Raw genomic sequence first — 24,188 nt, forward strand, 5'->3', positions numbered from 1 at the left:
GTGCGCATGCACAAGATGCGTGTCCAGGCGAAGGACGGCTTTTCCACACTTGGGGCAGTCCTTTAGTCTGAAGACGGAAAAATGGATTTTGAAAAAGAAAATGAAAATTAATAGTACCTTTCGATGCATGTATAGGAAAAACACCAGAATTGCCTAGCTACAGGGCGCCGCCATTGTGGACACCCAAAGTTGTGTGGAGAAGAAAAGTTGACAGGAGATCTGATTGGTCATTAACAGGAGATCTGTCCTATACTGAGGTAGCGAGAACCAGTTTATGAGGTAAGTGTAAGAAAGTAGTGCATGTTTAGCGCCATTTGTCAGTTTTACAATAAAATGGATGCATTTTTTGATAATTTGAAAGAAAAAGTAAATCGTAAAAGTGTACGGGGCCCCCAAAGGGGCACCTGCATCATTTGGAGGGGTAGGATTTCCCCCTCTGGCTATGGGCTACAAACTGTCTACTGGCCAGAGGAGGGAAGAAAGGTGGAAAAGGCCCACAGAGTTGCCCTTATGGCAGAGTGGAAACTGACTCGGAGTCAGTTTCCACGTGACAATGTAGAATGCAGCCACCTCTGCCATACCAAGCTGTGTGTGAACCCCTAGCATCTGGTAGTGGAGTCCCACTCTATCAACCAGGAGAGGATTCACTGCCAGTTGCAGGGGGTGTGCAGCAAGTCACACATGCCCGGGTGCATTTTATGTAATTACATGTATTTTACATGTAAATTTCATTTCATTTAGCATATTTAGATGGTGGTTTTGAATAGCTGTGCTCAATTTTTTTGCATAATTTCTGCTCTTTGATGATTTTGAGAGCATCAGATTTTTTCTATAGTTTACTTCTTCCTGATGTTGTTCATAAAGTTTATACAATTTTCTTCTTCTAATTACTCTGGTATTTCTATACTTTTTAGATTTTTGGTACATTTTTTGTCTTTCATAATTATTTTGAATATTTTTCAGAGATTGGCTAACCCTCCTCCCCCCCCCCCCCCCCCCCCCCCTCTGGGATAGGAGCACCCACACCAGCACATAAGGCCTTTAGGGATTCCCCAGGACCATTATTTGTACTGTGAGCTGTGACATTCTTGGGTAGTGAACGCCTTAGACGTCGATTAAAGCTCTCCACTTTCTGTGTATTGTGGGAAAGTTATGTAGTAGTTTATTTTTCTCTGCTTTTGAATTTCTGGGCATGATTTTCTGTACAGATTGGTCTTTTTTGATGGCCTTTCTGACATTTTCGGCAAGATGCCGTGTGTCGAGAAAATGTCTAGGTTTGTCCTGCAGCTTGCCTTCAGCATGCAAAGACTCTGCGGCCTTGTATATCGTGCTGTCAGGATCTGATGTTATGTCCTTGACACATAAATCATTCTTGAGAAGGTCTTCCATGCCTTCCTTGGCCCAGGTGAATTCATCACCGATGTTTTTGGCCTTAGGTATATTCGCCCCACATGTCTGCTCAGTGCACACATGACTGGGATTGTTCTTGAGATGTTGTCCTTTGGGGCATTTTTGTTTTTAGTTACTAAAGATATTATTTCGTGACTACTGGTCACATTCTCTGCAATTGAGAAGACGGTTTGTGTAGCTGGCTGGAAGGGGGTTTCCCCTACCCCAGAATATAGGGCGTTATTATACATCCCGTCGCACTGAATTCCTATGGTTTTTGGACTTTTGGTCCCCCTCAATTTATTAATATCAACTAATTTCTTACATCTTTTTTTTCATATCAGACTTGTTTAAGGTGATTACTTTTTGCATAATGGTGTTGCTTGTTTTTTGTAGAGAAGACTCGGCTGGAGGTGGGGTGTTGGTTGACATGAGGATTTTACGAAGAGAAGAACTGCCAATGGGGGTTTGACTGAGACCTATTTGTAGGCCATAGTTTATTGCTGCTGCTTTGCTTCCCCTGGAACCGGATTCTACTTCGACATAGAGGCTATACATTTTGGACACGTAGGTGCAGGTGTTACATTTAAGCCGTAACCTAGTGCCCAGGCCACACCTCTCTTCAGAGTCCAAGTCCCAGGTTAGGTCACCATCACAGCCTGGATTGGCCCACCCATGTTCTTTGAACTCTGCGTTGAACATGCCACATGTCTTTTCCAGATGCAGCAGTCTGGAGGAGTCATTTTCACACCTGCCAAAATCAGTTATGTACCTGATTACTTCCTAACCAGGCAAGTTCATTTTCAGAAATTAGAGTTACTTCCCTTTGACTATACTTGTTCTCAAAGTTGAGTCAAGAGGCTCATCACAGTCCCTAACAACTGTTTTTTGTAACTTTCTCTTCATATGAATGAACAATTATTGTAATGTTGCTATAATTTAGAGAGTTTATTAATTATAAAATTAATTAAGCTAATTAAATTTACAGGATCTTAGGGATACCCCTTATTTCAGCCAATTTGGCCATATATGGGCCTATTCTGAGAATTAGAAAAAATATTTTCTACTCAAAGAGGTTTTGTTTCATAATTTAAGAAAGTTAGAAGAATTGTAATCGTTACCCTGAGGATTCAGCCTGATTTAAAGTCTCATGGTTTCCTTCCTTTTTCAGGGGTCTTGGCCGAAGCAGTCGGTGGCACCCAGGCCTGAGCATCATTTCCTGCTCCTCGCACAGAGAGGGTGGATGCGTCACCAGTTGTAGGGTTTCCCTGTCAACTCTCGTGAATGGTGCAGGTGAGTTTTCTTTTTTTTTCATGTAATTTCCCCTTGTTGTGAGGCACATATTTTGGCTTAAAACCATCATTATTCCCTTTTTTTGAATTTTCCCATCTTTGAAAACTGACATAATTCTGCTAGGAATATTCTGTCTGAAGTGAAATTCACTTGTGATGTGCTTTTTCCAGTGCTCTATCAGCATCATGTCAAGTTTAAGTGATATCGTGTAATAATTTATTATCATGATAGGAATTAGCAAGCAACCCTCACTGCAAAATGTATCTGAGTTAAAGAGGGTAGTGACAGTTTTACTGTTACAGAGAAACAACACTACTAGATCAGATTACCCCTCATATGTTTTGATAACCTCCTATTAATTGGCTGTCAGCAGCTTAGTGAATTGATTCTGAATTGGAAAAGTAAATGCATTTTGAAAGCATTTTTCCTTGATAAATTAAGATTTGTTGGCCATTTTTTTCAAAAACCGGGTAGAATGTACCCTGAATATGTAAATTACATGTGAATCCTCACATCCTCTTGAAAACATAAAAAATAAGACAATAAGACTGTTATTTACATTTTTACTTCATTAAGCACTGTAAAAAGTCATTATAAAGTTGACATTCAACACAGCTTCATGTCACAGTTGAGTTCATCATGTGTGAGGGGTTACATTATATAGATAGTCATAATTTACATGCTTTTTCATGTTACATATTTTACATGTACTATGTGCATGTTATCTAAAAATGTCAAATTGGCCACTTTTTCACTTTGTTTTCCATTTGGTTATAGGAAAAACACCAGAATTGCCTAGTTACAGGGCGCCGCCATTGTGGACACCCAAAGTTGTGTGGAGAAGAAAAGTTGACAGGAGATCTGATTGGTCATTAACAGAAAATCTTTGTGATGGAATTTAATAGTGAAATATAAGTGATAAAAATGACAGGTGACATAACAGAATATGTAGAAAGATACAGAAGTTATAAGGGAAGATCTGAGTGGAGAGGTGATATTTGGATGGACAATTTCATTCAGTGCGGATCTACACCAGTTGTAAACAGGCCAAAATTTGAAGGAAAAACGCAACGGCAAGCCGTATATTTTTTGGTGGAATTTTGAAGGGGAGATGATGAACTTTGCTGAATGGTGACTGATTTTTTGAAAATTGGCTTAATAAATAATTGACAGTGATTGGAATTTGTATGGAAGTCTATGGGAAAACATTTGGTGGTGTTTGTCCATGAAGAATATGATTGTTCGGTTTTAATATGCCGCTGGTTCTTACTTAGATTTGTTCTTCCTGGTCTCTGCCCTGGACCTCTTGTGTACGGTCGGAAGGTGGACAACCTCCACTCCAAACTCCGGACAGGCGGTCCTGGTCCTCGCGCCGTCCCCCTTCCGGCCACCTTCCTCTTCTTTGCATGACTCTTGATGTTATCGTCTGTAGATGAAAAACCCATTGAATTACAATCCACACATATTAATAGTTTATGGTAATAATTCTACCAAATGCTAGAAATGAAGTACGTTACCCTCACCCTCTTCCTCTTCCCCCTCACTGGAGGAGACTTCTCCATATTCTGGGAAAGGCATGAAGGTGGGGTCGTCTTCCGCCTCCCTCCACCTCCATCACCACCCTCCTCCACTCCTCATCTTCGAGAGGCTCGTCCTCCGATGTCTGAAATAATTGTAGTTGTTATTGAATATGCAATCTAGAAAGAGAACGAAGTGACTAGAAGCTTTAAGTTAAATACTTACATCCTCCTGGTCAGAGACCAGGGCTGTCTCTACAGCTTCTTTCTCGCCAGATGTCTGAAACAGTTGTAGTTGTTATTGAATATGCAATCTAGCAAGAGAACGAAGTGACTAGAAGCTTTAAGTTAAATACTTACATCCTCCTGGTCAGAGACCAGGGCTGTCTTTAACTTCCTGAAATAGCCTCATATGTCTTAGAATAAATGTTAGGAGTTAGTAGGACTTCCGCAAAACACCAGAATCCCAACTCTGCCACCAATTTTTTAAATTATGTATATTTTTTTTATCCCACCGCTGCAACTATTTTGTAACTCTAACCCTAACCTAGTGTCTCAGAGAGCATTTAAAGAGAAAACTGTATTCTTGATATTTACCCCTGTTTCCTCCTCCTCCCTTTCAAGCATCTTCTGCAGAGAGTCTTCCCAATCGTTCTTCTGTTCTTCAACGTCCATGGGCAGCATCTGGAATAATTTTAATTGCTAATGAAGATAGGTATATGTATATATGTACTAGAATATCGGTACCTGTATGTGGATACCTGTTTCAAGCCCCTGTATGTGAGTACCTATATGTTGGTACCTGTTCATAGGTAACTGTTAGAATGTAGGTGTATACCTGTTCCATCTCTTGATCATCCAAGATCCTCATCCTCTTTTACTCTATGTAAATGCACTCTCGCATTTTTTTTCACTATCGTTTTTCAGTAGAGAAGATAAATTTGTAAAGCATTAAGTCTTTGTAATAGATATTTACCTCCTCATCACACCTTCTTAATTTAATCTTGAGCGGCCTCAGGCCGCTAAATTGCCTTTCAATTGGGACTCCCCTTCTCTAAAAGAAATAAGTTTGTAAACAGAGGTCAATCTCAAAACTCCTATGAGAAATTCAAATTAAATAATTGAGATTGTGAAGGATGAAATGTTATCTTCCCTACTTTGACCCTTATGATACCATCTGGCAAGTGTCGTTTGGTGGTGGGGTATGCCTTCGCCTTCATTCTAAACAGGTTTGGATAACCCGGGTTAATTTCCCATCCCTCCAATATCGGAAACGAAATATTGGAGATAAATAAATAGATGAGCAGATAGATAGATAGATAACACAGTTGGCCTCCTCAACAGCTAAATTGTTGAAAGAATGTTACCTCGAACTGGGGATTCACCGTCAAGTTCGAACGGATCCTCTCGACTGCCTCATCCACAACCGCCGCCTCTTCCTTGTTTAGACGTGCATTCTGAAATTATTTTAATGGTTATTGCAAACAGGTATCCGTATGTGGGTACCTGTGTGTAGACACCTGTATGAACGTAGCTGTATGTGGGTACCTGTATGCTTTAGATGTCCTTGCAAGTAAGTCCCTATATGAATATTCATTAAAGTATCTCAGAGGGGATTTAAAGAGACCACTGTATCATTGATATTTACCATTCTTTCTTCATCTTCCTCCTCACGCTCCTCCTCCCTCTCCTCCTTCTCCCAACTCTCCTCCTTCTTCCTACTCTCCTCCTCCTATGCCGACCCTGATCCGTACTTTCATCATTCTGCAACATATGAAATAATTGCAATGGTTACTGTATGTGGGTACCTATCACAATAAAAAAATCACCGAGCGGACCATTCCCGCCCCGATAAAAACTCCCCCCTCGCCCTATCACAATAAAAAAACCCGGAGCGGACCATTACCTCCCCCGATAAACACTCACCCTATCACAATAAAAAAAAAACCAATCGGATTTGTTTTAGAAAATGGACGTGTACGACTTCGTCAGCTCCGATGAAGAGATGCCAGAAGGTTGGCTGCGATTAGAGGTAAATAATCTTCATTATATTGATTATGAAAATGGTGAAGATCAGGGCTACCATATTGTTAGGAAAGCAGGTAGAACGTATCATATGCAAGGTGAAGATAACGAACAGTGATTAATCTAGCCCCTTTAACGGTGAACTCACCCCCTCCACTGTTTCTAGAATGTCTAGTACAAAGGAGGGTTGCTTCGAACAAACTAATCTCACAACTGTTCTCAATCCCTCAGTGTCCATTGTTGAAATACATTCCTACAGTGATGTTTATTTTGGCGATTTTGTAATATATATGATATGATAATGATAGAAGAAATAAAATGAAGTTTGAATGTTATTTACCTCTATATGTGTTTGTTTCTCCTGTCTGACTCTGATGGGTAATTGTTGTTTATCTAGTCCTTGATGGACATACCCACCACTTACACGTCCTCTATTCCGATTTCTGGGTGCCTGTAATCATATTTACCGCATGTGGGCGAAGCAGACGATATTCGGGAAATCAGAACAGCCAAAAACGGTGGTAGAATTGTCGTGACTAGTCCCAAGCTGATCAGTAAATCAATCTGACTAAAGTACAGACCTATATTATTATATATATAGGATCTGATAACTCCCCATAAGAGATCATGTTCTGGTGAATTTTGCATTGGCCAATGAAATCATAACTTCCTTTTGCTTGTCTGGTATTTCGGAAGTCATTCCATTTTCATACGTATGAGATGATACCCGATGAGTTCCGATAAGCAAATAACACAATTAAAAATGGCGTCGATAAGTGCCACGCCGAGGAAAACATGTCTTTTGTCGGATGCGTGTATCCTCTGTGGGTTTTGTTTTAAACAAATTGAGAAAGCAAGTGACGGTAGTGAAAAAATCCAAAAGTTTAGCGAAATTAAACTGCGTTTAAATGAAGAAAGGTGGGGGAATATCAGGAAACTGACGGGTGTGTTGACAGATTTGGATGAAAAAGGCCTTGGAGGGGTTTGCAAAAAATGTTATCGACAGGTTGAATCTGTTTTAAAAATTGAAGCCAAAAATGCAGTTGTTAAAGAACGTTTTCGTGAAATGGCAGTGCGAACTTTGAAAACAAAAATGTTACAACTGCCGTCTCCCCGAAGAACATCAATAACGAAAAGAATGCTTCGGAGCCCGGATACACATGTGCCCTCTACGAAGAAGAAATCTTTCGACGTATCTGTTGTGAAGCTTGTACAACTGACGCCCTTTAAAGATCTGACGAATACAAGAACGGATTCATCGAAAGCAGGGGTAAGTTATCTAAGCATATTGGTGTAATATTAACATTTATATGTAAACATGGTAAACATTTACAAATTGAAAACAAAAATCTCTAGGCTTGGTCTTAAACACAGATACCACTTGAAAGAAGTGTTACTGTCATCACACTCTCGGGCACAATCCAAGACAATACAATTAAAATTATATCCTTAGATATGCTAATTACTATCAGGTGTATTAATTAGTGGATCAAAGGAAAATTTAGGAATTCAATACACCCCAGTCTTAGGGTGACTGTCAAATGTCTGTATGTGTCAACATACCATTAAATATATAATTAGATCATTAAATATATAATTAGATATTCAAAAATTATCTTAAATCATTTTTAATTGACAGCTGTCTATGCCAGTATATGCTGCATGTATCCCTATTGCACCACAGGAGAAACAAGTTGGTATGTATAAAAATATGTGAATCATAATTGATAGAATGAATGATTGATTTAAATAGAGCTTTCAATAATCAAGGTGTGTCATGAAATGCAAAAAAAAAAACACCTTACAGTGTGTCCACCTGGCAGTCGTTCTGTTTGAAAACAATTAACTTCTGTGACATGAAAAGTTTCAAGACTGAAAGTGCATGCTTTCATTATATATACTAACTGTTGTACTTGACTTTTTTAGGGATATACCTATGGGTTTGTTTTACATTGTGTATCAATGCTTATTTATCAACATTAACTATATACGAAGCATTTTAAAGGTACTATATTAGGCCAGTAAGAAATTTAAGTAATTGCAGGAAACATATGGGACATATAGGAAATATGTGACAACATGGCAGTGTGTTACATGTGTCTTTGAAAGCTATCTGAATCTCAATGCAGTTCAACAACTCGCACATTTTTATACACAGCACCTGCGTTATCCTACAAAGCATCTTGAGAACCTCAATCAGAATGTGACCAGAAAAGGAATTACAGAGTCATAGTTTGAAATGTTGTCCTACTAAACAGCATTGTACTTGATTTTAAACACAGTTATGGAAACAAAAGGTTATGTCACAATACAGCATAATGCCATACAATGATTATTTCATTTGAAAAATATTTCTGAATCCATTTTTGGTCTAATTATTATGAAATCTAAAGCATATAATACATTAACATTTAGACATAAATTCTGTTCGTGTTTTTTTAAAGTTTTACCAACAATTGCAGAAATATGACAACTGAAACTTTAATATCAGCTTAGAGCACTCCATTTCCTTAAATATTATCCTTTGTCAGAATGGAATGAAATCATTGAGTGTGGTGTTCCTACAGTCATATAATGTGTTTGACTGTTCAGGAAAACAAAATCAAGACATTGAGACCAGAAACTGCAGATATTTGTATTTTTAATGGTGTAAAAATTGACCTTAGATGATTTTATGAGAAATATGTAGAAAAGTGATTGTTTTCAATGAAATATAGAACTTGACTCATTTATAGCACTATACTGTAGATGTATAATGTCAACAGTTGTATAATAAATGGACAAAAGATGATTAATTTCATGAAAATGGATTGTAAGTAGTCTATAACATTACCTGTAATAACACATTATTTTCATTGGATGATTTGAATCTAACATATATAGATTTCAATAAAACATCCTTATCAGAATGAAAAGAAAATGCAAAAATTCCTGTATACAAATACTGGATTTTATCTTTCTAGAGGGTGCATCAACAAATAAAAAAGGATCTAAGCGATCTTTAGATTTTGAGACTAATAGAGACCAAAGCGACATTCAACCCACACCTTTAGATGGGTCGATTGAGGTTAACTTGTAAATTGAAAGTGTAGCAAAAGTTTTTACTGATCAGTTCATTACTAGATGTTCATGTTCTACTTAGTCACTAACATAGTATTTCATTAATCATGATTCAGTTTAGCTCACCTTAGCTGAAAGCTTAAGTGGGCTATTCTGATCACATCTGTCTGTCCAAAAACTTTTCACATGTTTGACTTCTTCTCCAGAACCATGAAGCCAATTTCATTCAAAATTGGCACAAATCAATTCTTGGGTAAAGGGGATTCAGTTTGTTCACAGGAATGTTCTCTTCAAAGGGGAGGTAATGAAGGAAATGCAAAAAAAGAAAGAAAGAATGGATTGATCTAAAAATGTTCTCAAGAACCACTGGGTGAGAAAAGTCAAATCTTACAGGAAAACTTCCTGGCATAGTGTAGATGCAAGTTTGTTAGAAGGGTTGGGCTACAAGAAGACTTTTAGGAGATCAAAGACCCATAGGCCTCTTGTAAGGGTTGCTCATTACATCAAGACTTATACTTTTATGAAACTACATCACAAGATGGTGATTTATGTTTTTTAAAAAATTATTTGTATCAATCAGTTTGTTTGTCTATCATCGTAGCTCAGTGGATAAAGTTACCGGTGAGTGACCCACAGATCACAAGTTCAAATCCACCAGTCTTCAGTTCATATTTACTGATATAAATTTTTGAAAATCATGTTTTTTTAAAATCCCAATTGCATATTTTTGGCTTTTTGACATATGTACTCATTACGTATCATCACATCTTTCATAATTAAATCAGTTTGCGCCGATTTTATAAGCTTTTTCATGTTGTAGTGAACAACCCAATCTGACTAAAGTACAGATCTATATATTTTAGGACACCTGAGTAAACTCATATTGCAATTGGTTGTTGTCCATTGTTGTTTGATAACAATTGAACATATTTAACTTCTTGATAACTACTATACTAATTCTTTTCAAATTTGGTGTGAAGCATCTTTGGAACAAAGGGGACATAAATTGTAAATTTCAGGATTCCTGCACCCCTGGGGCCTTAGGGGTGGGGCAAAAACTGCCCAAAATTGACAAATTTTCAAAACTCTTCTTTAGATCCGCAAATGTTTAAGAAAAACTAAATGCATAATTATGTAGAGCGAGAAGGCCTTTACCAAAATTGTAAATTTCATGATACCCAGGGTAGGGGTTCTGACTCCAGGGTGGGACTAAACTTTGTATATATTGTTTATGTGTAATTTTGCTGGTACTGTATAAAATCTAAATGCATACTTAGGAATAGCAGAAAAGGATGTACGGTGAATTTCACAAGCCTGGGTTTTGACTCTAGGATGGGTCCAAATCAGTCATATCTTTTAATGCTTTAATGTTAATACACCTATTATTTCATCAGTGTATGCACTTTTAAGGGCGCTTAAGTTGTAAGAACACATCTTGTTTTATACTGTTGCTGAACATTAGAATTTAGTCAAAACAGGAATTTGTTTCCTCTAGATTTCATGGCCCTTGGGAGTAGTGATACTTTTTTACTAGTACTCACATGACCTATAAGGCCTGTGGGCCTCTTGTTTGTAGTTGATGTAGCTGTGAATGAATTTGAAAATAAGTTGACCTTTTGTATTTGCTAATTATGCATGTGCATGTTGTTCTTTCAGATTATGCTTCAATTCAGATTTTGGATTTTCTATAAATCTCAACTATGATAAAAGGTACACAAATTAGAAAATCATTATATTTAACAAAATTTATATCAAAATAAAGATATAGAAGTTTTTATCTCCTATCCAATGTTCTGAGATGAAAAACAAAGGTTTGATGAAAATTATATCCAACTAACAGATTCTCTGTAGTGTGTTTGCATACCTTAGTTATTATTGTCATGGTCTTAGGCTTAGAATGAAAAGGTGTTATTTAATGTACATGTACTTAAATTACTTGCAGATTAGTATTTACTATCCAAGTGGTCGCAAAAGTAGGTTCATCACCGATGAAAAGGAGAAGAAGGTCTGCAAAATTGTTTTTAGGGGAAAAGACATAGGCAGTGGATTGAGGGACTTTTTAAAGACAAGTCATCCAGAAGAACTAATTGAGGGTTCTGTAGCAATTTTAGGTATGGACTTGAAAGTCTAGTGATCAACTGTTTTTAAATCTTATTTAAGAAAGACATGTATGAAAAATATGGTAGCAGTCATTAGCAGATTTGTAAGCTTCTGTGTATAAATGTATGTTAATAGATTTTATTGATTAAATTTTGTATTTTTCAAATAGCATGCCTTGCAATTTTTGTCATGTTTTGCAGGTGATGAATGCAAAACCTTGTGCAAGAGAAATTCTGGAAGTGTGCTTCAAGACAAATCAATTCAAAATGTTATGGAATTCACTTGGGACAAACTGTACACAGAACTACAAATACGTGCCCCTAATATCCTGAAGATAGTATCAGCAATGGTCAATGACATTCCAATCCAAGTGAATAACAAACCATTTCAACTTGTAATGTACACTTTGTCCCAGATTCTGCATGCCAGATCTCAAGAAATGTCTTTAGTACAGTACTTGTCAGGACTAGTGTTAATGCATGGAGGATGCACCCTTAAGGTACTTTAGTCTACCATATTCAAAAGTGATAATTACAAACCATATTTAGACAGATATCCAGATAAACAAACAACTATTCATTAACACATTGCTATTGAATATCTGAGGCACAGCTTGATTTATTAAATTGCAAATATATCTGTTTAATAATTATATATTGTTTTTAAGTCTTGAGCATTGTTGAGATTGGACAAATATTCCAATATACTCTAATACAGTTGTCAAGGTTTAAAGCATATTGGATATTTTAAATTTTATATTCAGCATTCTTACATATATATACATTTGTATGATTTTTAGTATGATTGATAAATTCTATTACTTGACATGTGATATTTGCTTTAATTAAATTGATTTTACATGTTTCTTTAGGATATCGAGAGGATTGCCAAATTTGGTGCTTCAGTTCACCCAGAAACATTGCGAAGAAAGCTGAATTCATGGGACGAATAGTTGGACGAAGAACTACTTAAGTACAAAACAGAATGGAGTCGAGGAGGAAACAAGAAATATCAGCTAATTGGAGACAATTGGGATAGAAATATTATTCCATGTTATCGTACCTCTCAAGACAAGACATTGTCTTTGCACCTGTTTCAGGTTATTGGAGTCGTTGATAGGGTGGATTCTCTTAATTGTGCTTTTGATCCACAGCTCCTAGATATTTTAGAATTAACTCCTGTGGATTTTATTCCCTCAGTAGCTGATCAGGACATTCTTCTGCATGAGTTGACCTTTTTAGTGGCCAATGCAGTGATTGCAAATATTGAGCAGCTGAACGGAGCATTTGGATATATATATCCAAAACACTTGAAGCACAAGTATAGTGAATTCTCAGGAATGAAAACGGAACAAGTAAGACACATGTATACTAAATTTCTAGACACTTCTAGGCATGTTTTTATCTCCAACAAATCCAGTTCAAATACATGCATATTCATTTGTTTTTACAGTATTCTTTGGGACTTTTTGATTGTAATGAAATGGTTACCCAAGATGTGATCAGGCTACTAAAGGACCTATCAAAGAAGTATGTGCCCATTGATGATGCTGGGGAAATAGTTGAGGAAGTGTTTTTTGGAGGCAAGTAAAAATTAATAGGGGAACATTTCAAGAGGAACATCAACAGCAGGGCTCAAAATTAACATATGCTTATCACTGACTGGATAAAAGTCTGGCAGACTGATTGACATTTGTTTTAGTAAGTCCAATGGGACTGGTTAATTTTCTAAAACGTCATTTTGAAAAACTTGTTTAAACTCTGCTTTTGGCATTCCTCTATAGACATCAGACAAACCTGATTAGTGTTGCAAAATTGTCCAAGGCACAGAGTTAAATCCCATTATTTTATTTGAATAACATTAACGAAATATCTTTAATTATATCTGGAAAACCCTGGTGGACTGGTAAAATTTTCTGCAGACTTGTTTAAAATAAATCGTATCAGTCTGGCTAAACTGGTGATATGAAAAGTTAGTTTCAAGCCCTGATTGCAGTTATATAGATTTGTTAGAATTATTGTGATTTTTATTTGAAATGAAATATTGAAAAAGATAGTGAAGAGTAACTCATGTAGTGTTTTTTTTCCACTTTAAAGGAGACAGATTGACTGATGAGAGAATACAGAGTGCCCAAGAAGCTATGACCAATAATGAAAATCCATTGGATAAGTTTGAAGGATTCATTTCCAAAATTGAAGATTTTCATCGGCTCATGAACTTCCTCGAGGTAAATTAAGTCAAACAGTTTCTTATGTGCACTTAAAAATAAAAGATATAACAGATATTTATCAACTAAGATTTCCTTTTTCATAAAGTGAGGTTCACTTTTTAGCTCACTTGCTGTCCATCGTCTGTCTGTAAACTTTCACATTTGTGACTTCTCCAGAACCACTGGGCCAATTTCAACTAAAACTTGGCATAAAGCATCAAATTTATTCAACTGAATTGCAACTGAGTTGCAACATCCTTGTCCAAGGGGAGATAATAGCAAAATTACATTAACAAGTTTTAAAAATCTTCTCTAGAACCACTGAGCCAATTTCAACCAAACTTGGCACAAAACATCCTTGGGTGAAGGGGATTCAAGTTCATTCAAATGAAGGGTCATGCCCCCTTCAAAGGGGATATAATCACAAAAATAGGGTGGGGTCATTCAAAATTCTTCACAAGAACCAATGGACCAGAAAAGTTAACATTACATGTAAGCTTCCCGACATAATGGAGATTCGAGTTTCTTAACATCATAATCCCCAGGGGTAAGATGGGACCACAATATAGATCACAATTTTACATGCGAATATGCAAGGTTACTAAAGTGAGCGATATGATCCATGGGCCTCCTTTGTTCACATGATATCAGGTGAGCGATGTGGTATGATCTTGTTAATAATGTTGAACTTGATATGAATATAGGTAAAAATATACCAATTATTTTTTTTTTTTCAGGCAATTGTGTTGCAAACATACAGCACCCAGTCAGCAAATGACAGAGGAACAGTGTATTATTATAAGAACATATTAAATGCACGCAATGTGAAGGGGAAAGTAAAGAACTCTTACAGAGGATATAAAATGCTATACCGTACTATATTTGATGCTATGTGTTGTGCATTTTTCTTGAAAGAGTTTGGACTTCTTAACTTAACAGAGAGCATACCACTGCCTGATGAATTCTCCAAATGGACAGGAGAGGAAAAAATACAGTGGATGAATAACATATGTGAACGAATTGTGAACAAGTGGTTTTTTGGAGACAGTGACTTGTTTGAAGAGTTGCGACAAGTATTGTCTGATCCAGATCATGAAGAAAATTATTGGTTCGGGAACTTTAAAGATGGTCGCTTTTCCTGCCACTACTGTGAAAAAACTTACTGTCATATCAAAAGTGCAGAATTTCATGAAAAAGAAGTCCATGGCCATTCCAAACCAGCATTACGAAAAAGTAAACAAGCAAACCTATTGCAAGATGAACTTTTTGATTATTTGATAGCCCTTTTCCGTCTGTCAGCATTACATCGAAATCTTGATACGGCAGTGGATATGGCTGATGGCTATAGATCTATTCGCTCAGCTAAGTACGAGACCCCGCTGTACAACAAGACCCACAAAACAAAATATCTTATCGGCAGCATCCATTTAACAGGCCTCGTATCAGGAACCTTGCCGCCTCCTCAAACAGAGAGACTTATTGCAAATCGCTGTATAAATTTGTCAGGTGGGAAGAACTCGAACATGGCACTAGATGAGTATGTAGAACTAGTCAACAGAGATACAAAAAACACTTGTTCTGGATTCCAAACAAAGGAGAGTATAATTGCGCACTCGAAACAATTTCCTCTTTTAATCAAAGCTGTGAAAAATTTGGACATGATTAATGATGTACATAGAAGAAAAGGATTCCACAACATACCTTCATATAAATCTGATGTTCGGAAGATTGTACAAGACCTTTTTGACATCGATGGTTTTTCCCAACATAAAGGACGCAAGCTCAAGTGCAGAGAACTAGTCCAGAAAAGCAATCCATTTGCAGACAGTTATAAACAGTTGGTGAACATGATATACAGACATAAACCTTTACTTCCATTCCGTCGATTAAGGAATAAACAACTATAATGATGTGATTGTTTATCTACCTGGTACATGAGACATAAAATCAAATTAAATATTATGGAGGATTATCGCCAAGACTTGTCCAATGTACATGCACACATATACAATGTACAGTAATTAAATTTTCAAATGGAATAAACATGGATTTAATCAATAACATCTTTGATAACTTACAATATTTGAAGATCCAACTTGGTGTTGGCCATATTTTAAAAAAAAAAAAAAAAATCAAATTTTGATTACTCATTGCTGTTGGTCTTTGTTTGTCGTCGTGCGTCATCCATTAACAATTTTACATTTGTAACTACTTCTTAAAAACTACAATGCCAATTGTTACCATTTTTGCCCCAGACTTGATCAACCCAAAGAAAACGGGTCCCAGAAAAAATGTGTTGTTTACTGTTTCTTCACAAATCCCAACATTACTCTGTAATTTATATATGCTTCAATTCATTCTGGTACACATAATTATAATTAGTATCATGCAGAAGAAAACAGGACATTGTCTTTTAGAGACTGATAAAACAGTTTTGTATCTGATCATTAGATAACTGTTGCATTGTTATGAAACTGTAAACAATACAATTTTTACTTAAAAAATAAACACTAACAAGTTTTGTGTAAATTTGAACCTTAAGTTGATTTAATCTCATCAAGATCCTCATCAGATTCATACTCATATGATACAGTATCACTGTCACTGCTTGAGGTTTCCATTACATGTACATCATCTAAAGACAGATTTGTCATATATTTTTCTAAAATTGTCGAAGAACATGAATTACAGGAACATCCTGTATCACAAATGTCACAACAAGTATGTATTCTGGTACCTTGTACCAGCTTTAACTCGCTCTCCGAAAGAAATGTCTTGAGCAGTTGCAATCTTCGGCAATCAGTTGAAGTGAGGAAGTCTTTGACGTCCTGGTCAACATTCCGTAGTTGTTGACCATAATACATCAAAAAGGCACATGATTGTTCCCCATCCCTTCCCACTCGCCCTGTTTCCTGGACAAAGTCTATCAAACACCTAGGAGGTCCATAAATTATAACATTGTGACATGCATAAACATTTACACCCATTCCCAGTGCACTGGTAGCAACAATAATGCGCAAAACACTGTCCTCAGTCAATTTTTCAAGGGTTTTCTTTTTTTTATCTTCTGTTGTTTCAGAATGAAACATTTCAACCATGTTTTCAATGTTAGTAACATCTGATAGTTCAGACACTATGAAGTTGTACACACGCCCAACATCTCTTATTGAGTTGCAATAAAATATTGTCCGTGGGAACTCCTTTTTTAAATCTCGAAATGAGTCCAAAATCCACAACAAAGAACTTTCAATGTTAGGGTCTACTTTCTTCACAATGTACTTGATGTTTTCTTTATTTGGGGAAACTGTAATGTTCGTGTAGTCCTTCAGTCCCAAAACTTCTATCACCCTCTTTTTAATTGTCTTTGTGCAAGTCGCGCTTAGTGCTAATAATGATGCCTCAGGAAAGTACGATCGGATCTCTCCAACACGCCGAAACCACTTTCGGAACACTTTATCCTCCTTATCTGCTTCTAGACCACCCCTAAATTTGATAATAAAGGTTATGAATAAGAATCTAAATTAAAACCATTTAAACATGTTTTAAAAAATTTAACTACCAACATTCCTTCCACTTTTTCAAAAAAATGGGTTGCAGTACACTAAGCAACAGTTTTTAATGATGTTTAAAATTATTTTTACATATTCTAAATTCAAGACATCCAAGTATGTCTATAAAAATCAAACAAAATATGAGAGTTAAGATAATTATAGTTTAGGGAATTTACAATGCTGATAGTTGGTTGGGGAATATGATTACATATTTTGCATAAAGACCTAAGACACCTTTGGAGCAAAATATTGTGTCAATGATGTGTGAGCAATTTGTTCGTCAATAAATGTAAAAAAAAAAATAAATAAATAAATAAATAATATCAATATATTGATGGAAAAAATAGCACTGACAGTATACAATATCTCATTTGATTTATTAACTCAGGTTGTTTTAAAGAACTCTCATAAATGTAAAATACATGAATAGGAAGACATTACCATGTGACAACTGTGTGGAATTCATCAACTACGATGACAGTTACATTAAGTCTTTGTATTGTTGATCTCCATTGGCTGTCTCCAACTAATGACTCGGGGGATGCATAGATGATGTCTACTTTTCCTGCCTGTATCAATTCATCGGTCTCCTTGTCTGTGCCTGGAGCATTCAAGAGTGACTGTGTTTATAAATTCTTAACATTTCCAACACAATATTTAAAGAATGAAATGATAACTATAAATGAACCAGTTCAACAGTGAACTTGGAATCAAATTTGCAGTGCAACATATAGTGGATAACACATTTCACGCAAGAATTTCTTATGTATTGTTAACGGTCTACTGCTTGTCAGAAGCATATATAAGTATGATGACTATCCATTATTATTTAGATGATCCTTAGTGAACTTCGATTTAAGACCGGCCATGAGACCCAATTTCAATTAAATTATATAAATATAAACGAATAAATATATACATACCTTTAAAAGCAGCAGTTACTAATCCTATGGAAGTTAATTTTCTGACTTGGTCTTGCATAAGAGACACCAGAGGACAGCAAACAATTACTTTCCCGAAGCTATCATCACGGAGTAAAGCTCTCTTCACTGGCAAATACGCTTGAAATGGGAGCGATTTTCCAAAACCTGTTGGTAACACGGCGACACAGTCTTTTTTATCAAGCACGCAGTCCAAAATCATCCGCTGTTCATCCTTTAAACACTTAACGCCAAATTTTTTCAAAACTTCTTCCACTACTCGTTCAATATCCGCCATTTTTGTTTATACACCGCGCTTCATTTGAAACGCGTTATCTGATTGGATCAAATTATGATGCAATATGCAAATACAAAGTTCACCAGAACATGACCTCTTATGGGGAGTTATCAGATCCTATATATATAATAATATAGGTCTGTACTTTAGTCAGATTGATCAGTAAATCTGTGAAAGTGATAACAAAGAAGAAAGAGGAAACCCTAACCCTACAAAAATATGCATGCTTAATAACAATTAAAATTTCGGTGGTTACAGTCAGTAAACAAAATTCATACAGATGAAAGACGTCGTCTTACTCTGTTCCCTCGGCCTCTTGGATTTGGCTCTGGCAAATATTCTGATGATGAACTATCATCTGCAATATTGCTTCTAGATCTACTTGAGTTGAGTCCTTTTAAAAAAGATAAGAAATGGATCAATTATCTTGTACATTATGACCCCTTGGTCGAGGCCTCTGCTGGTGGACTGTTTGTCCCCGAGGGTCTCTACAGCCCAGTAGCTAAGTACTTCGTTACTAGCTTGAAAATACGGATGTATATTTAATTGCTGTTATAAAATTTAGAAATTCATTTCAAAATTAAGAATTATTTCCCTCATGCATAGCTCTTATCCTTGGATGAATTTGACTCCACTTGTTTGGCACGCTGTTTTTGGCTATATTTAGATCTAAAACTTCATAGTTATTTCGGATTTCAAACATTTCGGTTGAGCATCACTGAAGAGACATTATTTATCGAAATGCGCATCTGGTGCATCAATATTGGTACCGTATAAGTTTTACATGCAGTTTATTTGAATTGCAATTTAATTTTTTTTTTAAATTTGTTTCCTTTAAAAACTCTGTTAATTCCTTTGCAGGTAGAACGTATCATATGCAAGGTGAAGATAACAAACAGTGATTAATCTAACCCCTATAAAGGTGAAGATAACGAACAGTGATGCAAGGTGAAGATAACGAACAGTGATCAATCTCATAACTCCTACAAGCAATACAAAATAGATAGTTGGGCAAACACGGACCCCTGGACACACCAGAGGTGACATCAGGTGCCTAGGAGGAGTAAGCATCCCCTGTTGAGCAATCACACCCGCCGTGAGCCCTATATCCTGATCAGGTAAATGGAGTTATACGCAGTCAAAATCAGTGCACAGTGTGTATTTCATAAAGACATTCTTTACATGACCATATTGTATGGGTTAAGGATAAATAACACAATTTTTTTCCCAAAATTGAAATATCTTTGTTAATTATGTACCTCTCTTGCTAGAGAAGCGATATCTGTTCAGTTATACAACTTTTTATTTTGCAAAGCCACATGATTTGGTGAAAAGTGTGAAAATGTAAATTTACAGTTCAATATAAGTTTTGAAAAGTTATAGGAATATAGACAAAGTTTTTGTTACTCCAAAGCTTCTGAGAGCATTTTAGAGTTTTTTGGGTCACACTTACAAAAATAAAATTCCCCATAATTCAATTAACAAATTTGTTTCTTCCAATTGCCATGATTCACCGCGTTTACCGTCCATGATGGCATATAAAATGAAAATAATATTTACATGTGTGGTTTTCTCGCCGCTCATGCGCAGCTGCAGTTTCATTTTCAGAAAGACCGATTGCAATCGATCTTCTAAAAGTCTACCTCTTGAGTCGGACTTTTTAAGTCCGATTAAAGATCGATCTTTCCCGTTTACACTTACGGAAAGATCGATCTTTTTTGCATCGATCTAAAAAAGATCGATCGTTCCCCCAAGTGTAAACGTGGTCTTAGTAATTCGTTCTTTTACGCTCTTTTAGCCTTAAAACTAGACAGTTGCGCATGACTTAATACATCATGTTGGGATTCCCCTGACGCACTTGGGTTTATTTATAGACGTCTAACACTATAATTTATGGGATGATTTATATATTTACTTTCTAAATAATATTCTCAGTTTTCTTTTACATGCAGATATTTTCAAGCATGTAATTAAGGGAAAGTTCATAACTTTATAAAGTAATTAATTTGATTTAAAGCAATTATGAACATCGGGTCATACAGCTTTAAGACAATCATGGAAATGCAATTCCCCATACATAAATAGAGATAAATGAAATGAAGCTCTTCAGCTCAAATGTAATAGCTGTGTTATTGTATGGCAGCGAGACCTGGAAAATGACAAAAGGGGATGAAAAACTTGTAGATACCTTCCAGCACAAATGTCTTAGGAAAATCTTAAAGATCTACTGGCCAATGAAAATACCAAATGTAGCAGTTAGAGAGATAGCAGGAGTAGCAAAGATCAGCACTATGATAAAAACACGCAGATGACAGTGGATTGGACATGTGCTACGGATGGATAAAAGAACACACCCATATGTAGCCCTTAGTTGGACACCAGAAGGAAAAAGAAAGAGAGGAAGACCGAAGGAAACGTGGAGAAGAACAATAGAAAGAGAGAGGAAAGAACTAGGTTTTGGGTCATGGACAGAGGCAGCAAGATCAGCCCAGGACAGAAGTAAATGGAGAGGACTTGTTCATGGTCCTATTCTCCACGAGGAGAGAAGGAATTAAGTCAAGTAAGTCAAATAGAGATAGAATGACTCACACGGATATTCCTGTTTATATTGTCAAATGGACCACAGATTCGCTGGGATTTGTACAGTCACCACACATCTTCAAAACATTAGAAGCTGTAATGTTCTCTTGCATATAACGTTCTGAGACCTCCTGAATTCTCTTCTGTGTCCTAGTTGTCGCCTTCCTGACGTTGTTTCTAGATCCACGGCTGCAATCCGCGTCCTTACTATACGTACCTCTCTTCGTCGAAGAGGGATGCACTGGGAGAGTGGGAGCGTTATTGTGCATATACATTCATTCGCCGGTGCCAACCTGTGACAAGAAATAATGCTATTAAAATCTTTATTTCCAAACAGAGCCAGAGCTTGACAACTATTAAAGTCATCCTGTTTATTACTGAGGAAAAGGTGTGGCCATATGTCAAGCAAAATGTTTACTTTCGGAAGGCCGGTGGTCTCTTCCCACGTTCATTGTATCTGGGTTCTCTCTTCTACCAATTAAAACTGAGCGCCATCATATAACTGAAAAATTGTTGAGTGTGGCGGAAACATCAAGCAAAATGAAATTAAGATATAGTGTGTGTTAGTAGAAAAATGTATTTGACTCGGAATTTGATCGACGCATGGGTTGCATGTCTTCAGAAAGGAAAGCCACTTGAATTTATGATTTGTTTTCATTGATTTTGGCGTTTATGCAATTTCACGCTCCCGTCATATGACAGCAATTTTGGATTGGAAGAAACGTAGGTGGAGTTCCTTGTTTGAATGCCAGATTTTAGGACTACTACTGCAATACATTTTCTGGGCCAGGTAACTGTTCCTGCTATGTACTGATTGATGAAATTTTATGCCAGCAAATGCAAATTACAGATGCAATTGTAGTGGTACCAACGTCACGGAATTTTGTCTTTAATCTCGCTTAGATCACTTACCTAAATTATTGAGAGTGTTACCCCAATACTATGATCGATTATTTTAGGCCGTTCTTGGCACACTGAATTTGACTACGGATAACTCCGTTTACCTGATCAGGATATAGGGCTCACGGCGGGTGTGAATGGTCGACAGGGGATGCTTACTTACCCTAGTCGGTATGTCCAGGTGTTCATTTTTAACCAACACTGTATTTTATATTGCTTATAGGAGTTGTGAGATTAATGATCGTTATCTTCACCTTTCATAACACAGAGCATTAACAAATTTTATCGGTTTGGATGTATATCAACATTAATCTACAAAATAAAGAAAGCTCAAACTGTAGAACAGACAAACATCAATGTAGCTCAATTCGTCTGTTGGTGAAACGTCTAGGGGCTTGTAACGTTATTTTGTTCAGCACAACAACAGAATACAAGAACATCGAACCCGATCTTTATACATGCAAGTTCTCAAGCTTAATTTGACCAAATTACAAATGTTCACATTGCATATCTGAACTGGATGTTAAATGAAATGATCTGGAATGGGTTTTTTTTTTTAAGTCTCTGTAATGTGTCCAAAATGTTTCCTTTGAAATAATCCATGTACTGAATACATTAATTCTCCGAACAAACTAAACAGTCATGCAACTACAAGTAACACTACTAATACATGAAAAAAAAATGACTAGAGGGTTTCCTTGAGGTAAACTAGGTTTTATTATGACCTAAATCACTGTCTACCTCAATTACACATAACATTCCACGTTGCACAGAAAGTCACGATATTTCAGTGGAGTTTTCACCTTGCGCCCACTTTTTAGCTCTTCTGAGCCGAAGGCTCAAAGAGGTAATGCTATGACCATTTGTGCGGTGTGCTAACCTTTTTAGAAAAAGGGCTATAACTCAAGAACCCCTTGGCCAATTTTTTTCAAATTTGTTACAGGGTATCATTGGCACAAGGGCGTTCATACATACTAAATAGAGGGATGTGACCCTTTAACAAGGGAAGATAATCAGGAAAATACAAACAAAAGTAGTGGTTGCTAAAAAATCTTCTTCTCAAGAACCACTGGGCAGATTATCACCAAACTTACACATAAGGATGAGGATATGTTGTAGATTAAAAATTGTTCAAGGCATTACCCTGGGGCAAAGGGCGTGGTCTCAAGGTCACTTCAAAGTTGACCTAAATTTATATTTCCTTAAATCTTTGATATTTTAGTCATTATAAGGACTAGGATCATCAAATGTTGACAGTTGATGCATCTTAGGACCTTGTGTCAAGTTGTCTCAAAAGTAGGTCACGGTGACCTACTTTTTGAATTTTGCAGGTATTTATTTTAAAATAAATGTTGATGCATATCTTGGACACTTTGAAGCCTATGATCATCAAAACTTGTCAGTTGGTGGATCATGGGACCTTGAAATGCGTCAAATGAAAAATAGGTCACCGTGACCTACTTTCTGAATTTTATGGTTTATCATTTATAGATAAATTTTAAGTTGTTATTTCAAATACCGAGAGGTTTAGAATCATGAAATCTTGTAAGTTGATGCATCTTGAGGCCTTGAAACATATTTATAAAAAAAAAGTAGGTCACAGTGACCCACTTTTTGAATTTTGCAGATATTCAAATTTCACATTTTCAATTTTAGATGCATATTTTGGGCACTGTAAAACCTAGGATCATCAAACTTTGTCAGTTGATGCGTCTTCAGTCTTCGGTTTGTGTCGACCAAAAAGTAGGTCACGGTGACCTACTTTTGGTATTTGACAGCTAAATTACTATATTTCAGACACTAATTGACCTACAATCATCAAACTTTGACAGTTAATGCATCTTGAGTCTACGGAGTTTGTCGACCAAAAAGTAGGTCACCTTGACCTACTTTTGGAATTTGACGGCTATATTTATATATTTCAGATACTATTTGACCTACAGTCATCAAACTTTATCAGTTGATGGGTCTTGCATGTTCGAAGGGTTTCGACCAAAAAGTAGGTCACCTTGACCTACTTTTGGAATTGGACGGCTATATTTATATATTTCAGATACTATTTGACCTACAGTCATCAAACTTTGTCAGTTGATGCGTCTTGCATGTTCAAAGGGTGTCGACCAAAAAGTAGGTCACCTTGACCTACTTTTGGAATTGGACGGCTATATTTACATAATTCAGATACTATTTGACCTACAGTCATCAAACTTTGTCAGTTGTTGGGTCTTGCATGTTTGAAGGGTGTTGATGAAAAAGTAGGTCACCTTGACCTACTTTTGGAATTGGACGGCTATATTTATATATTTCAGATACTATTTGACCTACAGTCATCAAACTTTGTCAGTT

At 36.4% G+C, this 24,188-nt stretch overlaps 2 protein-coding genes across 8 annotated transcripts; one reads left to right on the forward strand and one right to left on the reverse strand.

The window, feature by feature from the left end:
* The first annotated feature begins 1,008 nt into the window (after positions 1-1,008).
* Positions 1,009-15,651, forward strand: LOC125667416 (uncharacterized). Of its 7 annotated transcripts, XR_008798077.1 has the most exons (10): positions 2,212-2,682; positions 3,460-7,494; positions 7,864-7,921; positions 10,941-10,994; positions 11,227-11,395; positions 11,585-11,883; positions 12,256-12,738; positions 12,837-12,913; positions 13,481-13,611; positions 14,331-15,651. XR_008798077.1 is itself a non-coding variant. In XM_056147323.1 (4 exons), exons 3-4 carry the CDS (start codon positions 13,525-13,527, stop codon positions 15,498-15,500), a joined length of 1,257 nt encoding a protein of 418 aa, XP_056003298.1. In that variant the 5' UTR covers positions 12,504-12,738; positions 12,837-12,913; positions 13,481-13,524; the 3' UTR covers positions 15,501-15,651. The 7 variants fall into 7 exon arrangements, 3 of the variants coding, with proteins under 3 accessions (XP_056003300.1, XP_056003298.1, XP_056003299.1); XR_008798078.1 differs by lacking the exon at positions 10,941-10,994 and having other exon boundaries at positions 12,837-12,966; XR_008798079.1 differs by lacking the exon at positions 10,941-10,994 and having other exon boundaries at positions 11,585-11,754; positions 12,837-12,966.
* Positions 15,652-16,111: 460 nt separating this feature from the next.
* LOC125667411 (ATP-dependent DNA helicase RecQ-like) lies at positions 16,112-18,520 on the reverse strand. Its single transcript, XM_048900917.2, has 3 exons — positions 18,068-18,520; positions 17,586-17,745; positions 16,112-17,076 (listed from the first exon to the last, which is right to left on the reverse strand). Exons 1-3 carry the CDS (start codon positions 18,360-18,362, stop codon positions 16,131-16,133), a joined length of 1,401 nt encoding a protein of 466 aa, XP_048756874.2. The 5' UTR covers positions 18,363-18,520; the 3' UTR covers positions 16,112-16,130.
* Between the last annotated feature and the right edge of the window lie 5,668 nt (positions 18,521-24,188).

This window comes from Ostrea edulis, chromosome 8 (assembly GCF_947568905.1).
Source record: "Ostrea edulis chromosome 8, xbOstEdul1.1, whole genome shotgun sequence".
Taxonomy (NCBI): domain Eukaryota; kingdom Metazoa; phylum Mollusca; class Bivalvia; order Ostreida; family Ostreidae; genus Ostrea; species Ostrea edulis.

Excerpts from the sequence above, each read along its gene's own strand:
- LOC125667411 (XM_048900917.2), bottom strand. The coding sequence starts at position 18,362 with ATGGCGGATATTGAACGAGTAGTGGAAGAAGTTTTGAAAAAATTTGGC. Across the intron at positions 17,746-18,067 it reads AGTAACTGCTGCTTTTAAAG|GCACAGACAAGGAGACCGAT; the intron begins GTATGTATATAT and ends TGAATGCTCCAG. Across the intron at positions 17,077-17,585 it reads TTCCACACAGTTGTCACATG|GGGTGGTCTAGAAGCAGATA; the intron begins GTAATGTCTTCC and ends TATCAAATTTAG.
- LOC125667416 (XM_056147323.1), top strand. The coding sequence starts at position 13,525 with ATGACCAATAATGAAAATCCATTGGATAAGTTTGAAGGATTCATTTCC. Across the intron at positions 13,612-14,330 it reads GGCTCATGAACTTCCTCGAG|GCAATTGTGTTGCAAACATA; the intron begins GTAAATTAAGTC and ends TTTTTTTTTCAG.